Source organism: Aethalodelphis obliquidens, unplaced genomic scaffold (assembly GCF_003676395.1).
Source record: "Aethalodelphis obliquidens isolate GAN/ISIS:26980383/991018 unplaced genomic scaffold, ASM367639v1 scaffold124, whole genome shotgun sequence".
In the NCBI taxonomy this organism is placed as follows: domain Eukaryota; kingdom Metazoa; phylum Chordata; class Mammalia; order Artiodactyla; family Delphinidae; genus Aethalodelphis; species Aethalodelphis obliquidens.
Window position 1 is genome coordinate 1,062,713 of NW_020838068.1, and position 21,665 is coordinate 1,084,377.

At 52.3% G+C, this 21,665-nt stretch overlaps 1 protein-coding gene across 6 annotated transcripts in view; it reads left to right on the plus strand.

Annotated features, from left to right (window-relative positions):
• Positions 1 to 20,751, plus strand: part of WDFY4 (WDFY family member 4) — a 280,103-nt gene extending 259,352 nt beyond the window's left edge. For 5 of the 6 annotated variants that reach the window (XM_027098510.1, XM_027098511.1, XM_027098509.1 and 2 more), the window contains 10 exons: positions 95 to 186; positions 2,268 to 2,480; positions 4,816 to 4,963; positions 6,059 to 6,243; positions 7,016 to 7,174; positions 11,188 to 11,367; positions 13,259 to 13,441; positions 15,475 to 15,559; positions 19,183 to 19,294; positions 20,276 to 20,751. In XM_027098510.1, the coding sequence (XP_026954311.1) occupies positions 95 to 186; positions 2,268 to 2,480; positions 4,816 to 4,963; positions 6,059 to 6,243; positions 7,016 to 7,174; positions 11,188 to 11,367; positions 13,259 to 13,441; positions 15,475 to 15,559; positions 19,183 to 19,294; positions 20,276 to 20,342 (1,424 nt within the window). In that variant the 3' untranslated portion in view covers positions 20,343 to 20,751. The remainder of the gene's footprint in view (positions 1 to 94; positions 187 to 2,267; positions 2,481 to 4,815; positions 4,964 to 6,058; positions 6,244 to 7,015; positions 7,175 to 11,187; positions 11,368 to 13,258; positions 13,442 to 15,474; positions 15,560 to 19,182; positions 19,295 to 20,275) is intronic. The other variant, XM_027098514.1, reaches the window with a different exon arrangement.
• Positions 20,752 to 21,665: the final 914 nt, after the last annotated feature.

The window sequence follows — 21,665 nt, forward strand, 5'->3', positions numbered from 1 at the left end:
TAGTACTAGACAGCTCAGTATTTACACTCCTTGGTTCCTAGCCCAGTTTGGGCTCCCATTTATCCAAAGCCTTGCTCTTTCTCACCCCATTCAGGCTGCATGCAGGACGGGACAGCACTGGGGGACGTGCAACTCCCTCCCTGGGCTGACGGGGACCCACGGAAATTCATCAGCCTGCATAGACAAGTGAGTTGAGTGGGGTCATGGCAGAGTCCCTGGTATCCTGAATGAGGACCTCAGGGTGCCCTCAGAGACTTTCTGCCCGAGTGGATGGCTGTGATAAGCACTTCTGAGGCTCTTATGTCTGGAGGGCCCAGAGAAGCAGCTGGGTCCCGTGCCCTGGATTGGCAGGAGAAGGCTTGGGTTCTGGGCTCTTTTAAGAGCTCCATTAGGCTTTGCCCTTGTGCCAATTTGTTGTGGGACTCATGGGGGAAGCAAATTCAGATTCTTGTTGGATGGAGGGCAAGTCAGTGCCCTTAGCCAACTCTACGCACAGGGCCAAGCCCTGGGCCATGTTGCCCAGTATAGGTCAGGGGGCTGGAGGCTCCAAGGGGCTCCCACTGGCCAAAAGATTTGCCAGGACTTATAATGCAGAAAGGCTGATGTGGGTAGAGGCCAGAGGCCATGTGGGGTCCCGTATCCTGGATCAAATACCTGAGTTAGCATAAACACATGACAGCCTGTTCAACATCAACATCATTAGTCATCAGGGAAACATACACTAAAACCACGAGGTGCTACTACACATTCACAAGAATGGCTAAAATTTAAAGTACTGCTAAAACCAAGAGTTAAGCGAGGATGTGGAGCAAGCAGAATTCATCATGCATAGCTGGTGGGGAAAAAATGGTATAGCCACTTTGGAAAAGAGCTTGGTCATTTCTTATGAAGTTGAAGATGCTTTTGCCATATTGCCCAGCAATTCCACTCGTAGGTGTTTACCCAAGAGAAACAGAAACTTGTCCACAGAAAGATGTGTACATAAATATTCATCAGTTTTATTTATACTAGTCAAAAAGAAAAGACAACCCAAATGTCTATCACTGGTAAATGGCTAAACAGGTGATACATCCATACAATGGAATATTACTTAGCAACAAAAAGGAACAGATTATGGGTACATGAATCAACAGGACGAATCTCGAAAGCATTGTCCTGAGCAAAAGTAGCCCCAACCCAAAGCTCCATATACTGTGGGATTCTATTTTTGTGACTTGTTTGAAAAGGTAAACTGTGGAAGCAGAAAGCAGGTCAGGGGTTAGTCTGGGTAGGAGATGAGCAAAAAGGAGTAGAAGAGAACTTTTTGAGTTGATGTAAATATTCTATATCTTGATTATGGTGTTGGTTACATGACTACATGCATTTTTTAGGACACATTAAACTGTACATTTAGGGCAAATTTTATTGGCAGCAGGCCTGACTAGTAACAACAAAGCTGTGTCTTTTCCTCTGTCCTTCTCCTTGGCGAGGAGAAAGTTCTTCCCTGGTTTATCCTTGCCTCTGGGAATTCGGTAACGGCAGTCATCACACCTCCTGCGGCATTACCCACGTGTGGCCTTCTCAAAACCACTTCGGCCATGTGCCTCAGAAAATTAACCTGGCCCAGGTGACCTGATTTTCCCAAGCCCAAGTGTAAGTGTGCATATCCTCCCAGAGGATCGATAAGGGGAGCCCAGACAATTCCAAATGAACATCTTTGGGTTCTGGGGACCAAGCTTTGGAGCTGGGCTCTACTCAGCAGAAACATGTGCCATCTCTCAGGTGAACTGGGACATCAAAACACAGGCCCACATTCCTTCTTTTTTTTTGCGGCACGCGGGCCTCTCACTGCTGTGGCCTCTCCCGTTGCGGAGCACAGGCTCCGGACGCGCAGGCTCAGCGGCCATGGCTCACGGGCCCAGCCGCTCCGCGGCATGTGGGATCTTCCCGGACTGGGGCACGAACCCGTGTCCCCTGCATCGGCAGGCGGACTCTCAACCACTGCGCCACCAGGGAAGCCCCCACATTTCTTCTTGCTCAAGGTTATTTTATGGACTGGACAGGCTAGTCAGACCTGTTGTGCCACACTAGCTGGAGGCAGGAATTAGGTGGTCCTCAGATGGACTGCATGTCTGCTGCTTAGTGCTCATCCAACCCAGGGAGGCATCCCTCATCTTTCCTGTGCTGATCTGGCGTCCTGAACCACATGACCCATCCTGATCTGGGCAGAGGGCCCATGAGTCCATGAGACACCTGTGTTTTTCATGCTCTTTGGGTTTTGGTTCCAGGCTTTGGAAAGTGACTTTGTCAGTGCCAACCTGCACCACTGGATAGACCTCATCTTTGGGTACAAGCAGCAAGGGTCAGCCGCAGTGGAGGCTGTTAATATCTTCCACCCCTACTTCTATGGTGACAAAATGGACCTCAGCAGCGTCAGTGACCCCCTGATCAGAAGCACCATCCTGGGGTTCATCAGCAACTTTGGACAAGTGCCCAAACAGGTACAGCGTGCCGTGGCCTTCGTCTTGCTTTCTTAAAAGAGTGTGTGCAGGATGAGCTTGGATGGGAGGGAGAGTGAGGAGTAAGCAAGGACCGGAGAGGCAAAATGGTCCTCAGTCATCTCCCTGCACCTTTGATGTCACGGCTCAACCCTCCATTACCATCTGATGTCGATGGAGGTGATGATATCGTTAATGATAATGATGAAGGCAACATCCATCTGTGACCCATGTGATAAGACTCTATGATAAACACACAGGATATAATTCTTTATATGTGTATCTACCCTGTAGGGTTGTTGTGAAGATCCAACAAGTTAAGATACCAAGTGCTTGAAAGTGCCTGAAACACGATAAGCCTTCAACAAATATTAGTTATTCTTGTGATACCTCACTGAATCCTCTCATAAGCTCTGGGTATGGGGATTGTACAGATCAGGAAACTGAGGCTCAGAGAGGCTAAATAAATAACTTGCCTACAGTTGTACCATTAGCAGGTGACAGCGGCGAGATCTCACCCCATCTGTCTGGCTCCAAAGCCTATGCCATATTGGCCCCATTGTGAGAGCATCCAAATTCTGCCCCAGGGCCCCTGGTGAAATGGTAGGGGTCTTACATGGGCCTTTGGCTCCATCACCTCCATCCGCATCAGGATGGTCCCGTAGTGATGTGAGGCTGTGCCTTTACAATGACATCCTGATGCTTATTTAACTGATCTCAGCCCTCTTCAACTTCACACTCCCATTTGGTGTAGTGATGTTTTATCCCTGAGCACAGCCGTCTGGGTTCAGAAGCACAGCCCCACGGACTGTGGGGTCCCAGCCTGGGCAGTCAGGAACCACACTAGGAAATGAGTGCGTAGACCCAGTCAACTCCAGGACCATCCTGGGCATCAGCTTTCCCCACATGGAACCATGAGGCTTGGACGGGCTCATCTAATAACATCTCTTCTGTCTGGCCTTATTGTGACATGCCCAGGTTTGCTCAGCTCCTAGGTAAGGGAAACGTGGAAGGGCCTGAGGGTGACTTGGAGAACAGACCGCACATCCAAATGCGGGTTTGGCCAAGGAAGGCTTTGTAGAAAGGAGAGAATTGCAGGAATGAAGATTGGGTAGCCAAATGGTTTCATTTTTTTAATTTTAAAAATATTATAATACAGATAAAACAATTCAAAGTAGCAGTCCACAAGCAAAAATATTTTCACATCAGTGGAATCATGGAAATCACACAATTTAAATTCTGGTTTTGCTTAATGAGATATTATATGAGCTTGTCAAAAATATTTCTAAAAAATCATCAGAATTAGAATTAGAATTCCGCAAATGGTCCCGGCCTGAAGACAAGATTAAAATGCTTCAGGACCACGCACTGTTCTATCAAGGGGCTGTGCCTGCGAAAACTATTACAGGGACCCAGCCTGTGGTGCTTTCGTGATTCTGCTGTGAAAGGAGAACATTCTTTAATGCTCATTTAAAAATCATCGTTCTGATTTCTGTTTGTATTGATCACCCACTCAGCTTTTCTAGACAGTCTAGCATCTGATCGAGGGTTACAACTGAACCAAGGCTGCTCCGAGACCCCCGGGCTGCCTGCTGAGCCCCACCTCTGCCTGTGCACCCAGCCGGGGCCAGCTCCCCCCATATCATGGTGCCCCATGGATGTTTCCATCTGGGAGCAGAGGAATGTGCTGGATGGCTGGAGAAAGCAGCCCGGCACAAGCCCAGTCTGGGAGGGGAGGGTGGAGAGCTGGAGCTGGCCTCAGCTGCACTCTCTGGCCCAGCAGCACTTCATGCTTTGTCGAGTTTGGCATTAGGGACAATTTGACAGCAGAGATCTAAGAAAAATGAAAATAAGAAAGGCTGCTAATGGGGTTTGCCTGTGCTCTTTGGAATAGTTGAGAGGATGCTATTAAAGGATTCTGTGTTGATGCCCAGATGGGTGGGCCTGCAGAGAGTGTGTAAGGCAAAGGGGAGAATATGAGAAAAAGCTCAAGCAAATGAAGAGAGACGTGATCTGCGGAAGAAAGGGGATCATTCTGACCCTATGACATGAGAGGCAGCTCTCCCGGGGATCAGGGGCTCCAGCTTGGAGAAGAAGACAGATTTGGCAACCAGGAGGGCTCTCTGCCAGCCCTGCGCCCTGACCTTGAGAAAGTAGAGCCCCAGGCCCCTCACCGGCAACATCCGAAGGTCGAACCAGATGGTTCTGTTGCAGCTCACCTCAGCCCAGGCAGCTCCCAGGGCAGAGGAGCAGCTGCGACTTGCCCGAGGACGACTCCCCTTCTGTCCATCTGTCCTAATGACCCGTGCGGTGCGTGTCTGTCTCCTTGCCTCTGCAGCTCTTTACTAAACCCCACCCGGCCAGGACCACTGCAGGGAAGGCTTCCCCTGGAAAGGACGCCTCCACACCTGTGAGCGTGCCCGGTCACCCACAGCCCTTTCTCTACAGCCTGCCGTCGCTGAGACCCTCCCAGGTCACAGTCAAAGGTGAATACCTGGCCCTGCTTCGTTTGGTGCCCTGTCCCACAGCTGTCCCTTCAGTGACCGGTGTTCCTCTGGAGGTTCAGAGGCACAGGCCCAGGCAGGGGCTTGGGGGCTGATTCTGCATGGCTGTGTTTCCAGGCGTAACAGGAATCTGGGGAGACCTCTGCTCTGGAAGTGTCTGGGACCGCCTCTGTTACACCCTGACTTCTGAAGACCCACCAGTCTGTCTGTCTGTCTGTCTCTCTGAGACATGCACCCCCCTCTCTTTCACGTACAGACACATATATGAACACACACATGCAAACAGACACACGCACGTGCGTGCACACACACACACCCCTCCTCACCTCCAGAGCCAAGTGGGAGGTCCCAGGTTTCCCAAGGGAGGGTTCCAGCCCCCACTCTCGGCACCCGCATTCACTGTTGCTCCTGAGCCTCCAGGTGGACCGGCAGCCACTAGCCAGGAGCATGTGCCCTGGGGCAGATGGCCCGGCTATGAGTCCCGGCCCTGCTTCCTAGAGGAGCTGAGTGTGTGTGAAGTCTGATGTCTGTGCCACCCTGGGGCCTGCACTGCTTTGGGGATGTCTCACCACCTGGAATAATTTTCTGGTCCCAAGGAGTATAAGGTCAGGTTTTGGGGGGGGTTTTCTTTTGAAATCCAAGAACAGTGTCCTTGGCATCTCCATACAAATACTGCGCACTAACCGATTGCATGACTGGACCTCCACCTCCAGACCTGCTAGAGTTGGTGCGTGGAAGGGGCAGGAAGGGCAGAGCCCCCAGGCTCCTCTGGCTGTGTGCTGTCTTCCCCAGAAGCCTGGGCTCCTCCTCCCTTGGCATCAGCCAGAAAGAGACATTCAAGACCTGCATGGCCACATGCATCTTGTATGTGCTAAGTCTGGGGAGGGACCCGGGGCCAGCGTGTAACGTGGCCCCCGGAGGGAGGCCCAGGAGGGAGGTACCTTGATGAGGAGCAGCTCGCGCCTGGGCAGGCACTTTGCCAAGTCGGGGTTGGCTGCGCATGGCTCCTCTCTGGGCCCAGCTAAAGCGGGTGTTGCCCTTTGACAAGTTGGCTCCGCCGTACTGACTGGGGGGCAGATATGTACCTTTTCTCTCTAGGCTCGGAATCCCCCAAAGGAGCCATCGGCCACATTGTTCCTACGGAGAAGACCATCCTGGCCGTGGAGACGAACAAGATGCTGCTGCCTCCTCACTGGAGCAGGACCTTCAGCTGGGGCTTTGACGACTTCAGCTGCTGCCTGGGCAGCTACGGCTCTGACAAGGTGAGTGGTGCCGGGGCGCAGGGCAGCCCCAGGGCCGCAGCCTCCTTCCGGTTGGGGCAGAGGTGGTAAGGAGACGGGCGAGCCCCAAGCAGCCACGGTCACCCACACCCCTTCCTCCACGTGGCTGTGCCCCCAGCTTGGGACTGTCACCCAGTGTGGGCAGAAAGTCCTGGGGGCTCCTCCGGCCAGGGTCACAGCTTAAACTCAGAAGGGACATGCTGAGTATTCGGCTGCCGCCAGAAGCGAGCCACCCAGTTGCTCGTCCTCTACCCCTGCTTTAGGCCATCCACTTATGTCTACCTTCTTGATGTGGCCCTGGCTACCTCTGGCCTCCTTTGCTACCCTCGCTCCTCTCCCACCCTATCACGTGACATGAATTCCCTACCCACCAAGCTTCCTCGCCCCTCCCTAGCCTTCCCCCACCTCCTTCACGAGGCAGCCTGTGAAACTGGTCCGAGATGTCACCCCTTCCTGAAAGCTGACTCCGACTTTCCCAGGCTCACGGGGCGTTTTTGCTGTGTCCCCATAGCCTCCTGCTCCCTTGTCTCTCCCCACCTGCTCCTTGTGTGGTGTGAGCTCTTTGGGGACAGACCTGGACGGCCTGCATTTCGTCACCAGGGCTTGTCACGTCCCTCGGCTCCCTGAGCACGCAGGCAGGCAGGCTAGCGGCACCATCCAGCCCTGCCTGCACCCCTCCGTCGCTCTGTCCCAGCTCCCTGCCCTGTGCCGGCTCTGGCACCAGTGCTCATCCCACTCGTCTAATCTCCCGCAGATCCTGATGACGTTCGAGAACTTGGCCGCCTGGGGCCGCTGTCTGTGTGCCGTGTGCCCGTCCCCCACGACCATCGTCACCTCTGGGACCAGCGCCGTGGTGTGTGTGTGGGAACTCAGCATGGCCAAAGGTCGCACCACAGGCCTGCACCTCAAGCAGGTACAGTGCCTCTGCAGGTGGGGCGCCTTGGGCAGGTGTGGTGGCTCAGGGCAGGTGTAGTACCTTGGGCAGGTAGGGTGCCTCAGGCAGGTACGGTACCCTAGCGTGCTCCAGCTCCCGAGCACTGAGAGCCCTGTCTCCCTTGGGAGCAGAGAGCACAGTGAGACGCTGAGGGCAGCACAGGGCTCTGTGTCACTCAGGGGCGCGGTTTCATGCCCTTGGATGGATTTAACAAGCTCACAGGGCCAGTGCCTCCATGGAGACCCACACCTCGGTGAGATGCTGCTTACACGTGAGGGCCAGTGAAACTGGGGTTGTTTTTTTTTTTTTTTTGCACTAAGGGTCATGTTTGAACATTTGTCACGGGCACCTTTATGTGAATGGCCTCATTTTACCTCCTCAACAACCCTGTGTCCCCATAGCCTGTGGGATAACATAGGAATCATTATCACCCCTACTTCACTGGTGGAAAACCACGTGCAAGGAAGTTAAGTGACATGTCCAAGATCATAGAGCCAGAAAATGAAAGACTATCTCAGAACAGGGGGGGTTGTGGCGGAAGCAGAGGGAAGAGACCTGGAGGCAGACAACTCATCTGGTCTTACCTCGCAAACCACGGCTGCTCGGAATAATAAACGGAGAGTGGAACCGACTGCCTGCTTAACTCTGCACGTTAACCATAATCTTGGAAAGCAGGTATTGTTAGTCCCACTTTTAGATAAGGAAACTGAGGCTCAGAAAGGTCAGGGTTGCCTTTTAATCTAGGTTTGTCTAACTCTAAGTCTAGTGCTTTCCCCTGTGTATGCTTGAACTTGCTGGAGAATATCGCTAGGGGACATTTCCACCTCCAAAATGCAATTCACGTTTACATCTGTGTTTTAGTGAACCGTATAGCCCCAAAGTAACAAAAAAACGTTAACCATACAAGGCTCACCACTGACCAGATTTCCTAAACTCCACATGTTTCACTGGAACTGATTCTGGGTTTCTCTGGATGCTTTTCTAGTCACTCAAGTCTCCCCAGAGCCTGCCCTTGTACCCCGGCTCCACCCCCAGCACTCGCGTGGTGCACAGCGACAGGCACTCAGTAAACGTGAGGTGAAGGAATGAATGTGTCAGTGCTGAGGGAGCTGGTTAATCCTGCAGAGGCGGTGGCATCTGCTGAGAGGCAGCTGTGTAGGTCAAGTGCAGGCTGCCTTCACCCAGACTCTCACGGGAAGTCCTCCCACGCCAGCCTTGGAGCCCCCTGTCTTTTCACATCTTCACCTTCCTGACCTATGTGAAGAGACTGTGCACTACCATTACGGGTGTGGAGCATCCCCCTCCCCCAGGCATCACTCTGGGGACAGCAGGAGATCCAGCCCAACCCCAAAGCCACCTTGGGGAGCCGGGGCAGTGACCCACCCCCCATCGCCGCTCCAAGGCCCTGTTTAGTGGCGAAGATGCAGCGTAAAAACCCCGGTACTGACAGCATAAAACGTAATTTATCATCCTCTCCTAGTTATAAATCAGGAGAAAAAGGGTATCCCACAAGCTGTTGTTTCCTAAGCAAAATAAAACACTTTATCATTTACCTACAGAGGCTGACCTGGCCTTGGGGATCCCCCAGATGGGAAGCTGCTCAGACAGGGAGGTCTGTCCCTGACTTGTAGACTTGTAGGCAGAGAAGTCATCATTAAATAGCTTCATTAACAGTTTAAGTGTTTCTTTTCTAAAAATATTACAACATTAAAGACAAATTTCAAAGTTAAACAGTTTTCTATAATCTGTATAAAAGTTCTCATTGTTGCATACTGCTACCCCCAGATATACATATTTATACCATTCTGATCACTGTGTAGATACGTTGATTCTATTTTCACCCAGTGTATCAAATCGTTTCCTCTTTTCTACAGTCTCTGTAATTTACATTTCAATTGTTCCATATTATTCCATCTCCATAAAATTATATTTCAGTTGTTTTATGTCAAGGCACCACAGTTTAATAAACCATTTCTTCTAAAACTAGACAGTTACATAGCTTCCAATTTTAACTGTTTTAAATAGTGCTTCAGAAAACATCTTATATAGATTGCTGTTTGCTTCTGATTAATGGTTTCCTTATAGTAGATTTCAAGAAGTGGAATTTCAGCGCGGTGACATAACGCTTTCTATAATGGTTCCGTAGCTCTACAGTGCCACCACGATTAATTAGGGATACCCACCTCACCACAACATATCCAGCGTGGGGAATTATTTTCAGAGGGTTTTATTTTACTTTATTTTATTTATTTTTTGCTACTTGAGTTAGGTATAAGGTGATATAGTGGAGTTATTTTAATTGGCCATGGAGAAAGGTATTATTCTGAGAAAACAGAAGAGACAATGGAGAACATTTAAAATTGCTGTCCTCCATCATTTTTCCCCAGGCCTTTCCAGATGGGGAGTGGTGCTGGCTGCCTCCAGGTGCTCTAGTTTCCTGGCTGGTGGGAGGCAACAGCCTCACGTAGGTGGACGGTGCCTGTGCGTGCAGTGGTCCCTCACTCTCCAGCGCCTCCCCTGAAGAAAGCCGGCAGCCCCGGCTCCAGTAATGGACAGCTCACACAGGCTCTGGGCTCACAGCCTCTGTCTCTGAATCCGCAGCACATACACCTGGGTCCCCTGGCGTGCACTCTCTGGAGTGGTCCTATCCCCTGCAGTCAGAACTTAGCCATCAGACATAGTTCGTTCTGGGAGGACCACCAGGAAGCTCCTGTCAAACCCTCTGCTTTCCTCTATTCATTTAGACAGTTTCCACTTCCCTAGTATGAACCCAGCCTTCTTCCATGGGTCACATCCAGAACCTTGCCAGCACCATCTGGTTGATGCCGTGTTAGGACCCATGGAGCACAAATGGGAATCTGTGGCAGAACTTTTAATTGCTATGACCAGGCAAAGTGACAGCTTTGAAAAATGACGCTCAGCCTCATTGACCCAAATGAGTGAGTGGTGGACGGTCCTGGGGGTGGAGATTCACCACTAGGTGAGGCAGGGTAGTCACGTTTTAGAACACCACCTCCGCACTTCTCAGGCTGATTCCAGAGGACAGCAGGCACGTGTGTGCACGACAGCTCTCAGACCAGGCTTAGCTGGCAGCCTCTGGGACAGCTGTGATGGAAACTGTGCCGCTGCCAGCAGCAGTGGGCCTGGGGGTACCAGTGTGCGTGGCAGGCCTCCCCAGTGCCTCAGGAACGTGTCCCCAGGGAGCAAGGCCTCTGGCCAGGTCTGGATACGTAACCATCCATAAGCCAAGCCAGACCCTGCACAGGCCAACCTGAGGGCCAAGACTGAGGCCCTGAGTCACCGGCTGCTAGGAGGCGAGACTGGATATGAACCCGGATCCTTTGGACTTGAAAAGTCACACCTTTTAAACTATGACCTGACCTCCCTGCCTTCTTCCCAGTTTAGTTTCCAGGGGCATGTGTGTTTCTGAGGTTCCCTTAGTGTGATGCTCAAACTTGAGCATGCCTGAAAAATCCCTGGACAGCTTGTGAAAACCCAGGTTTCGGGGCCCCACTCCCAGAGTTTCTGATTCAGTAGATCTGGGTGGGGCCAAGAATTCACATTTCTGACAAGTTCCCAGATGATGCTTGTGCTGCTGGCTGGGACCCCACACATTACAAGTCAGTGCCCTTTGCATATTAATAGCGGTGTGTGTTGCTTCTGGATGCAAGGTAGTGTAGGAGAGCACAGAGCACGAGGATGCTACTGGTGTCTCTGTTTGGGTTATGATAAAAGGACTGCTGACTCTCCCCAGCTGAGTGTCAACCCTGGAAAGGGATGGTACTGAGAAGCCAGCCATTGACCCATGAACACACACACACACACACACACACACACACACACACACCCCACAGTCTTTGGAATCACTGAGTCACTCTGAGTCTCTGTTTCCTCATCTGGGGCCCAACAGTAAAAGGGAGAGTGGAACATCTCCCCAAGTAGCTGGGTTAAGGGTCCCTCGCATAACCTGTGGTTCCGTCCCCTGTCGCTAGGCCTTGTATGGACACACACAGGCTGTCACATGCCTGGCAGCATCGGTAACCTTCAGCCTCCTGGTGAGTGGCTCCCAAGACTGCTCATGTATCCTGTGGGACCTGGACCACCTCAGCCGTGTAGCCTGCCTGCCCACCCACAGGGAGAGCATATCTGCCGTTGCCATCAGCGATGTGTCGGTGAGGCCCCTCTTTCTCAAATGTCTGTGTCCTCAACATGTCCATGATTCTGCACGGTGGCATGGTGGCCAGTGCCCCGAGAGGAAACCTAGGGGCAAAGACCACCCCAGAGTATTGAGAGACCCCAGATGTGTGGAGCATTCTCTACACAGGCAGAGTAGAGCCATCAACAAGTCTCAGTTTGGGTCTTGATTTTATTTTTTTGCTTCTTTATTTTTTTCCCTCAGGGGCTGGGGTAGTGGGCGGTGTCTGTTCTAACACAGGCGTCAGGTAGTTGGGGCAGGAAGTTGGCTTTGGTGAGAGATCTTCTGGGTTGCCTGACTAATTCAGCTAGCTGACTGCAAGTCTGTGTTGACTCAGCAGGTGCCTCTGGTCTCCAAGGCAGGAAGTGCCTCTGCTTGTCCCTCCGTGCTGGCTACCAAAGATAAGCCTGTCAGGAACGTGTGTGTGTGTGTGTGTGTGTGTGTGTGTGTGTGTGTGTGTGTGTGTGTGTGTGTGTGTGTGTGTATGTGTGTGTGAGAGAGATAGACTAATACATACATATATATATATGTATATATATATCAGTGTATACATATATCAGTGATATATATCAGTGTATACATCTATCAGTGATATATATTTGTCTATCTCAGTGTGGAGCTTCTTCCACACTGGAATCCACATCATAGGGTATAGGGTTTTCTGAGGATCCAGAGACTCTGCATCTGCTAATAGAAAAACCTAGGGGCCTGGAGCCTGGACAGACTGAGCAGGGGTACCACAGGAGGAGGAAGAGATGATGAAGGAGCCTCCTGGTGCTAATTTGACTGAAAGTGGTGATCCAGATAGGCTTGAATCCAGGATGAACGTTAGATGGGTACATGGATGACGGTGGATGGATGATGGATGGATGGACGGATGGTGGGTGAACGGATGAATGGGTGCATATACTGGGGAAACCACCACGCCCTGATCTGGGAGAAAATAAATTCATAAGGAATTATGTCCCCAGACCTCAGAGAAGACTGATACCAGGACCACAACTTGTTTAACTCAGCTTGTCCTGGAGCTGGTTGGGTTCACCGAGTGCCTGCTGGGCCCCGCGCTGGGTGCTTGGCAGAGGTGTATCAGACATGGTCCCCGGCCTCAGGCAGACTCCACCAAACGATTCAGGAAAGGACATGATGGAGCCCAGCCCAGAGGGCTGCAGAGGGGCGTGGAGCTCCCTACATCCCTGCTGTGGTCAGGGCAGGGTTCAAAGGCATGGCCCCAGATGGCTCTTGGGGTCCTTGGTGGGTCCTTGGTGACAGTGACCGCTACTCTGTTGGGCACAAAATAGACAAGGACTTGAGAAGAAAACACTGTGGACATAAACATTTCGGAAGATGCAATGGGCAGATTTCTCCTCAGAAATTCCCCCTGGGGCGGGTGGGGGGAAGTTTGCCCCATTTTATGAGCCACATGCAGCCATTCAAACCTCTGTACCCTGCCCTCCACCAGGTGTCATCCAAAGCTGCTTCATGGGGACAGGGCTGGCCAGCCAGGTGTGGACCCTGTGTCCAGGCCAGGGGTGGTGTCCAGGCTGGGTCTTCTATGCCAGTCAGTACGCTGCCAGGGAGAGGGCTGTGGGAGGAGCCCAAAGGGTGAGCCAGCCGGTCTGAGCTGGGGAAAGCAGTATCCAAACACTTGACTGCAGTATGAAGAGAACCAGAAATGTACACTTGTATGAAAACACAGCAGACCTATGAGTCTGCTGGGAAGAAGTGGGTGTCTTAGGAGGTCTGGGAGTACCTTGGTTAGTCCTCAGAAGATGACAGGTTGAGGGTGCTTATGTGTACAGACCGAGTGGCTGGGCAGGTGGGGAGGCAGCGACTCCTGCCTGAAGTGAAGCCCGCTCTCACTGCTGCAGGGCACCATCGTCTCCTGTGCGGGAGCCCACTTGTCGCTGTGGAGTGTCAACGGACAACCCTTGGCCAGCATTACCACGGCCTGGGGCCCAGGAGGAGTCATAACCTGCTGCTGCGTGATGGAGGGGCCGGCATGGGACACGAGCCATGCCATCATCACAGGGAGTCAGGATGGCGTGGTCCGGGTAGGTGTGTCTTGGGCAGGATGAGGGCATGGTACAAGAAATGTGTTCATCTCCATTCTACCCACTTCCTCTAAGGGTCAAATCTGCAGGCTGCATTTAAGACCATCCCAGACCACGTCCCCACACAGCAAGTGAGGGCAAAGGCAAGGCTCTTTCCAGGCAAAAAGTAAATACATAAAATTATATAATAGATAAAATTATATAAAATTTTATACATACATATACTCATACAATGAAATACATACTTACTGTCACAAGGTATAAAAGCTGAATGGTCCAATGCATAAGAACATAGGCCATTACTGAAAAGAGACATTTGGGCCATCCTTTCATCCATCCATCCATCCACTAATCCATCCACCCATCCAACTGTTTATCTCTCTACCTACTCATCCATCCATTCACTATTCCATTCATTCATCCATCCTTTCATTCTTCCATCCATCCTTCCACCTACCCATCTACCCACTCACATGTCCCTGCAACTATCCATCCATCTATCCACCTAACATTCATTGAACTCTGGCTCTGTACCAAGTTCCTACAAGCCGTAGGGGACACAGAGATTAATAATAAACAGGCCCTTGTCCTCAAGATGCTCACATTCTAGAAGAGAAAACAAACAGAAAATACATGAATGTGGTTCATGCTATGACTGGGATAATCAAAGAGTGCCATGGATCCTCTGAGGAGGGCCATGGACAGAGAGATCATCAAGAAACCAAGAAGACAACGAAGGAGAAACACTGAGGTGGGAGGTGTAGCACGGAGAACAAAATACAGGTAATTTTTCCAAGACTGACAGGAAGGAGGAAGGAATGAATAAGATAAGGAATAATTAAGAGCCCTGCTCAAGAAACTGGCACTTAAAATCCACAGTTTGTGAAACGAAATGTCAATTGAATGCCACTAGGTATTCAAGAAAATGCCCTTTGAATTCTCCACGCATTTGTGAAAGCTCACTGTGTGCCAGGACGGCTAAAACGCAGCCCTGTCCTGCCGGAGCCTCCACGCCCAAAGTCTCAGAATAATCATGGAGGTGATGCGTCAGGAAGCAGAATGAGTAGCGTGGTGGGGGTCCAAGGGGAGCATGGATTTATTTCCAGCAGAGAGAGGTGGCATTTCAGCGGAGTCCTGAGGATGAGGAGAGGTCGGGGCATATGGAGAAGGCCATGCAGGCCGGCGCACCAGCGTGCGTGCACAGGAGAGTTGACTGAGGGGAACCCCCCGAGAAATCTCCTAGCAGGGCCCCATCCGTCGGCTGGGAGGGCCAGGGTCGCTGCAGAGAGCAGGGTGTCCTGGGTTGGCCAAAACATGAGGAGGCAACGGAAGTCCGGGCTGGGTGGGTCGTGGTCGGCACTGTGGGTCAGTGAGAGGAGCCTGGGCGGCTGGGCAGCAGCTGCCTTTCCTTCGTGGGGCCCCCAGCGCAGGAGCGTGAGTCTTCCAGGGGCTCAGCCCTTGTCCACGCAGCGCAGTGACTCCCGGGACGGCTTGGCACTGGGCTAGACCCGGCACGGCGCTCACAGCAGCATGTAAGTGGAGGCTGCTCGTTGTCCTGTGGGGACAGAAAGTCCAGGCTCGGCAAGTGAGACGCCGTCTCTGCTCAGCCTGAGGGCGCCCACTTCAGGCCTGGGGCCAAGAACCAGACACAGAGGACGGGAGGCCCTGCTGCTGAGTGGTGAGGGAGGCTTCCAGGGATGGTGGCAGACAGACAGGACGGCACTAGCTGAGTAAAATGATAATAAGCTGGCTGCTGAGTCTCGCCCCTGTAGGTAAGGGTTGGGGGAGATTCCCCAATGACCCAGAGGTGGGGAGGGAACTCGCCCAGGCTACAGCTGTGCTCGGCCAAACCTCCGCACAGGGAAACTGAAGCCTAAGCAGGCTTTTTTCCCGAGAATATGGCAACATCAAAAGTGAAAGGGGGCCATGCCCCGCTTTCCTCAGGGTCCCCCAGGTGTGGAGGAGTGGATGGGCCCCGAGCCTGCAGACAGGTTCACTGCCCCAGCCCATGGCGTGTTCTCTGTTCTGGACAGATCTGGAAGACCGAGGAGCTGAAGATGTCTGTTCCCGAGCAGGCAGCGCCAGAGGGGCCCTGGGCTCCACCTCCAAGCCCCAGAGGTAACTGCTGTGCTAGTGATGCCTGTGGGGCGCCCTTGGCTTGCTCAGCCCTCCCTCCCCTCTCCTCTCCTTGGCCCGAGGGCGGCAGCTCCATCCAGGCCTGCAGAGCCCAGGGAAGCCACCACGTCTCTTGGGATGTTGCCAAGTTTGCAGGTGAGGAGCACGTTTCCTGAGAGCTGCTGGTGGAGTGTGAAGCGGTGTTTCAAAGCCTCCCTGAGTGCCAGACTCATGTGCAGGGATCAGCGAGCTCTGGGATGCTTCTCGGGCGTGTGAACACTGGTGACGGTGGTTGTGGGGCTCCGGAGCCCCAGGAGGGGGACACACCCAGCAGGGCTTGGTTTGATGCTCTCCGTCTTCCTGGGTGACTCTTAAATGCCAAACTCCCCAGCCCAGGACTTGGATCCAGCTGGCTGTTGGCCTGGACTGCCAGGCTGCAGACAGGAGCAGGGACGGCTTTGCCGTGTCCCGGGGAGAGGAAGTGGTTCCATAGGCCCCCGTCTGCCCTGCTGATCCTGACTCAGCCCCGCTACTCTCCGTGGCAAGTTCCTCAAAGTGGGTCTGAGGGTCATCTGCGTCAGCATCGCCCAGGAGGCTCATGGAACATTGAGATCCGGGACCTGTTCTTAACCCAACCTCAGGGAAAAGGTTGGAGGTGGTTAGAGTTCCCATGTCTAACAAGTCCCCAGGTGAGTGGTGGTGTCGCCGAAGTAAGAGAACCACCGTCCTGCAGCAGAGCCCTCTTTGGTTGTGGCAGCTGGGCCTGAAACAAGAAAATCCATTCTGCCTTCTGCCATCATGGCCTCTGGCACCAGCACCACCATGGCCACCATCGCAGAGCTGTGAGGGAGAGAGGTGACCGTGAGCAGTGTCCACTGTGCACGCTTCCCGGGCATTCTCTTATTTCTCACGGCAACCCCACGAGGAAGATACTACGATGACACCTGTGTGAGAAATAAGGAGACTGAGGCAAGGAGCAGTCCAGCAACTTGCCCAAAGTGACCCAGAAGCGCATTACTACTATCGTTCTCATTTCTGCCGCCAGAGTAGACACGCCCACTGCCAGAATGAGCTCAGCCGCCGGCACCAGCCCGTTCCCTCCAGGATGAGCGCAGGCACAAACCTCACCACCAAGGCCGTCACCTCCTCTTCTCACCTCCCTGGGGCCCCGCCATCACCTCCTCCAGTGCAGCCAAGCTTTCTCAGTTCTGTCTTCGTCAAAGGTTCTGGCCCAGAACTGAGACATCCTTCTTCGTGCCCACGATTCAAGAAAGCACGTTACCATGATGTGAGAACTCTCCTGGCATCATGAGTCCTTCTGGTTTGCTCTGCATTTCAGGACCCGCATCCACTAGAGAGAATTTTCCAGGTTGTGGAGGGTTGCCTTCTAAAGGGAGTAGCCATTTTTAGTTAGTTCATTTCTGAAATGTGCTCCGCACCTCCTTGATTCATTTAGTCACTGATTCATGGATTCTTTATTCACATAGTAGGGGCATTTGCTCAGCCCCTACTAGGTCCTGAGATCTACATGGGAATCCCTTTCTTCAAGATAACACCATCTGGAAGCCCTTGTCCACAACCTGGGCCAACCAGAGTGGTGACCCTACAAGAGTCTACAACCACTGTGGATTCAGTTCACTGGTGCTAAGATCTCTAGGGTCCTTTGGGACCACAAGGAATCAGCCCATCTTAGTGTAAAAAGAGACGCATGAGGATTGCGCACTCTAGGGAACTCAGGGCACTTCTTTGGAGAACAGGGACCAAACTCTCTCCCCTGCCTCCACCCACTCAGAGAGCAAGTACGAGGTTCTTATCCTCTGCCTGTTCATGAAGAGATTCTGTGGCACACCTGCTTGACAGCATACCACTTCAGTCTTGGGCTCAGCTACCCACTTCTGAAGCTTCCAAGCTCCCATAAGCTAAAGGTATTAGCTCAGCCCCTGGTTGATAAGTGGATGTCTGAGCAGGAATGCTGGTTGCGTGGGTGGGTGGATGGATGGTGGGACAGACAGACAAAGGGCACCTCAGAGCCATTCCGTTGGTTCTGGAAGTGCCAATGGATTCACGGGTTTCTACTCAGGATGGACAAGGTTGTGCTCATTGGGAATGGGGTCTCGTGAAATGAGAAGATGAAAATCAGGAAACAAGGCTCTAGACCCAGCTGCGTCTCCAGCAACCTCTTAGGCCCTCAGTTTCATCAATAGAGGTACTTCCTGTACATCCTAACTCGTGGGAAGCAGATGACAGAAAGATAATAGACGTAGTCCAAGATCTACTCAACAAAATGTAGTTCATCATCATCATTTTCTTGGACTACTAAGAGACTTCTCCCCTAACACACCAGCTGATGACATTAGGGGACTTACAAGATGGTGTCAGGTGGACAGGAGCCCCAGGCCCACATCCTTCCCATGCTGTTTGTCCTGACCTGCCTGAGGTCACAGCTGTCAAGTAGAATTAACTGCCAGGGTTGCAGTTACAGTGCAAGGGAGGATTTGGATGAAATGACACAAGGGCACAGACATATTCATAAAACTCAGGCTGGGCCACCGCTTAGAGTTAGCAAATCCATGTGCAGATATACAGGCCTCAGCCACCGGAGGGCTTGTTGTTCTCATAATATTGCTTATAACTGTTTTGTTGGGAGGGGACCAGTACTGGGCCTGACACACAGATGTTTGCACGTCTCTTGGTGTGTCTATTACTGCATTCTTCAAATACCTTAAGGGGCAAGAAAGGAGTTCTTTGAGGGTATTGAGGATATTAAGGTTACTGCATTTGTGTGCAGATGTAATCTGATTTCTGCCTGGAATTCATTTATTTGTCATTTGCAGCAAGGACCAACCCAGTTGAGTCCAATTTATTTTGGGAATCGCTCCATAGATTTGGGCTCAATCTGGTACATAAAAAAATGCTTGGGAAAAGCTTGGTTTTTGGATTTTTGCACAAACACAAAATGCACAGAGCTGCCTGCCACCCTGGGACAGCTGGGGCAGCTGCACCACTCCTGCCCTGACTCCGACCAAGTGACTTTGCAGAGACAGACCCAGCTGACGTCTCTCCACCTCACCCTCCAAGAAGCAATTACTGTCTGTCCCCAAATACAGTCATTAAAATGACTGAAGTAACAATCATTGAGTTATATTTTTTGAAAAAACGTTCTCTGCATTTAATTATCGGTTGTGGCGTGAGAGGATTTAGATAAGTTGATAATGCCGACTTTATGTAATTTATTTTTACTAAGCAATTATGGGCTGCATTACATTCCTGGCAGCAAGGTATTGTGGGGCATCTTATTAAGCATAAAGCCAGTAAACACTGATGAACAATTTTGCTGAACTAGGCATGCAATTTAGAAAGCAATAATACACAAATCCAATTTGGTACACAATGGATACCGCAGCACGTCAGCACATGTAACTATCACAGCCTGCAAATTAAATTGGGACGGCCCTTTTTGCAACAGCACAGACCAAGATTAAATATATTTTCCCCCTCAATTTAACAAGTTGCTGACCACAAATATAAATATATGTGTATGTGTTTGTGGCCCTGCGTGTAGACGTACACATGCACGTGTGTGAAAACGCTTGGGTTTTCTAACTCCCCTCGCACACTCCTCACAGGTCACAGGTGGGAGAAGAATCTTGTCCTCTGCAGAGAGCTGGATGTCAGCGTTGCCTTGACAGGGAAGCCCAGCAAGGCCAGCTCTGCGGTGACAGCTCTGGCTGTGTCCAGGTAACGACGGGTTGGCTGCTCCCGGCCTCCAGCAGAGGGCGCTGTGCCACCCCTAGGAAAGCCCTGGCTGTTCTGCTCAGGCCTCCCTGGCCCTGGGAGGTGGCCTCGCTTACAGGGACCCAGGGACCCAGAGGGGCCCAGCGTATACAGCATACAGGCGAGGCGGCCGCGTAGGGCCCTAGGAAATGGTTTTTGACACACACATTCTTGCTCTTTCTCTCTCTCTCTCTCTTGAATATCTATGAATTCATAAAGAAATCCAGGAGGTAAAAGTATATTGTTTTGTGATTTTTATCCTAAAGAGGGACTTTTTTCCTGAGGTCCACTGCCAATTGTTAACATTTGGTATAATGATTATCCTACATTACAGAAATGGCCTTTCAAGAGCTCTAAGCCAATGTGGAATAGACAAGTGTCAGATACGACGTTTGGCTCCATTGTTTTATTTTTCACAATTACCCAGTGGCGGTGCTTACTGTCATTAGCCAATTCTACTCACTAGGAGTGTAGTCTCGGGGGGCCAGACCTTCAGGGGCCACTGTCTTTCCCTCCCTGCCCTGGAGGGGGCCATTTGGGGTCCGTGGTGGTGGGAATGCCGGGCTGAGGCGGGGTGGCTCAGGCTGGAGTCTGTGGGTAGGGACAGAAGGCCCTGAGCCCTAATTCTTTGCTGGAGAGCTTGTCCTTCCTTCCACCCACCAGCCTGACCGCGTATCCGCTCGAGGGAGAAGTTCAGGGCCTCGCCCTCCTCCCTGGAGCCCTGCTCTCCGGGAGCGGCCCCTCAGTGCTTTGCGAGCCACAAGCCTCCTAGTTCAAAGTTGTCCCCGGTTCAGAAGACTCTCCGGTGGGTCAGCTGCCCCCGCTTCGGGTGGAGGCCAGGTACAGGCTCCTGGGGTCCTGGACTGAAGCCCCACGTTGTAATGCCATGCGCGCAGGCTGCACAGGCTTGCTCTAACGTGCTTGTCTGTTCTTTTTCTTCCCAAGAAACCAGACCAAACTCCTGGTCGGCGATGAGAGGGGGAGAATATTCTGCTGGTCCGCAGAGGGTTAGGAGGCGAGAGCTGGTGGAGGCGCTGGCACGGCAGCCGTGTGCCCTGAGGGGCAGCAACACCAAGCAGAAGGCGCAGACTCAGTGCCAGGGGCGCCAAGGAAACCCCCAGCCTGCCTTCCGAAAGGTCCCCAAGGATGTGGCCGCTGGCCGCTAGAGCTACACACCCTGAACTTTGGCCTTGGATTGCACAGGGATGCACTTCTACAAAGCAGATACACGCGCCCATCGGGGCCCGTGAGCAGAGCACTGGAAAGCGTGGCGCGAGGGTGCTAACCAGCGCACGAAATCACACGTGACTCACTTTTCATAGGGCTTACTGCACTGGAAAAACACTGGGCCGCTTACTGGAAACTAATGGGAAAGACTGTATTGTTGTTATTTTACTAAAACAACTATTTTCCAAACACAAGAGGGCTCTTGAGTTTAAAATTTCCACCCTTTCCCACTGAGGTATTTGTAGCTCCGCACTTAGAAAGGCCACAGGGCCGCACAGCCCCCTTTCAGAGTGTCTCTCCGCCCCTCCAGCTCCCCCGGTGGAATCTGGCTCCTCCCGTGGTCTTGCTTGCTGTGCGGGGGGACCTTAGCGTCGGGAGCAGGGGCCCACACTCGAGGCCCAGCGGCCGTGGCTGGGCTCAGGCCACGGATGCAATGGCTGCCCACCGCAGGCGTAGGCCAGTCAGCTGGGAGGACACACCCTGCCTGGGGTGCCTGCTCCCACTCTGCACCCCACAAGCAGGTGGTGGGTCCCAGCTGGGCTCGGTCTTGGCAGGTTTTTCCAGGGACCTGTCCGTACAAGGTCAAGGGCCCCAGTCCACGTGCTGGTTTTGAGTTGCAGCTCATCTTGCGAGAATCTGGACTGCCATGGGACTTTGGTTCTCCATCTGAAAGTACATGGCAGTGGCTATTAGCCCCTCTGAGGAATTCCAGTACCTTAAGGTGTAGGCATTGGATACTGAAGGCATCACCCTCATTCTCACGTCTTCTGCTCACCCCCAGCCTTCTGGAAGCCTTGAAAGGAAATTCACCTGCCTCTTCAATGAAATCCAGCTAAGGTGGGCGTACAGAGATTTGGGGTGGCAACACTCCTTAGCTTTAACTCCCTTCCTGAGACTTTCCTTCTAGAGAATATCAATCTTTCCCATATTTCTCCAAGCCTTGCAGAGGCCCTGTTGGGTGGCCCATCCCAATTTAGCTCAGGCCTGGGGATGGCAAATAAATGGACTCAGTGTCTTGTGGCCCAGGTCCTCTGGTCTCCAGGGGGGTAGTGAGTCAATGTAAAGATACATATTAAGAAAGTAGAGGCGGGGGCTTCCCTGGTGGCGC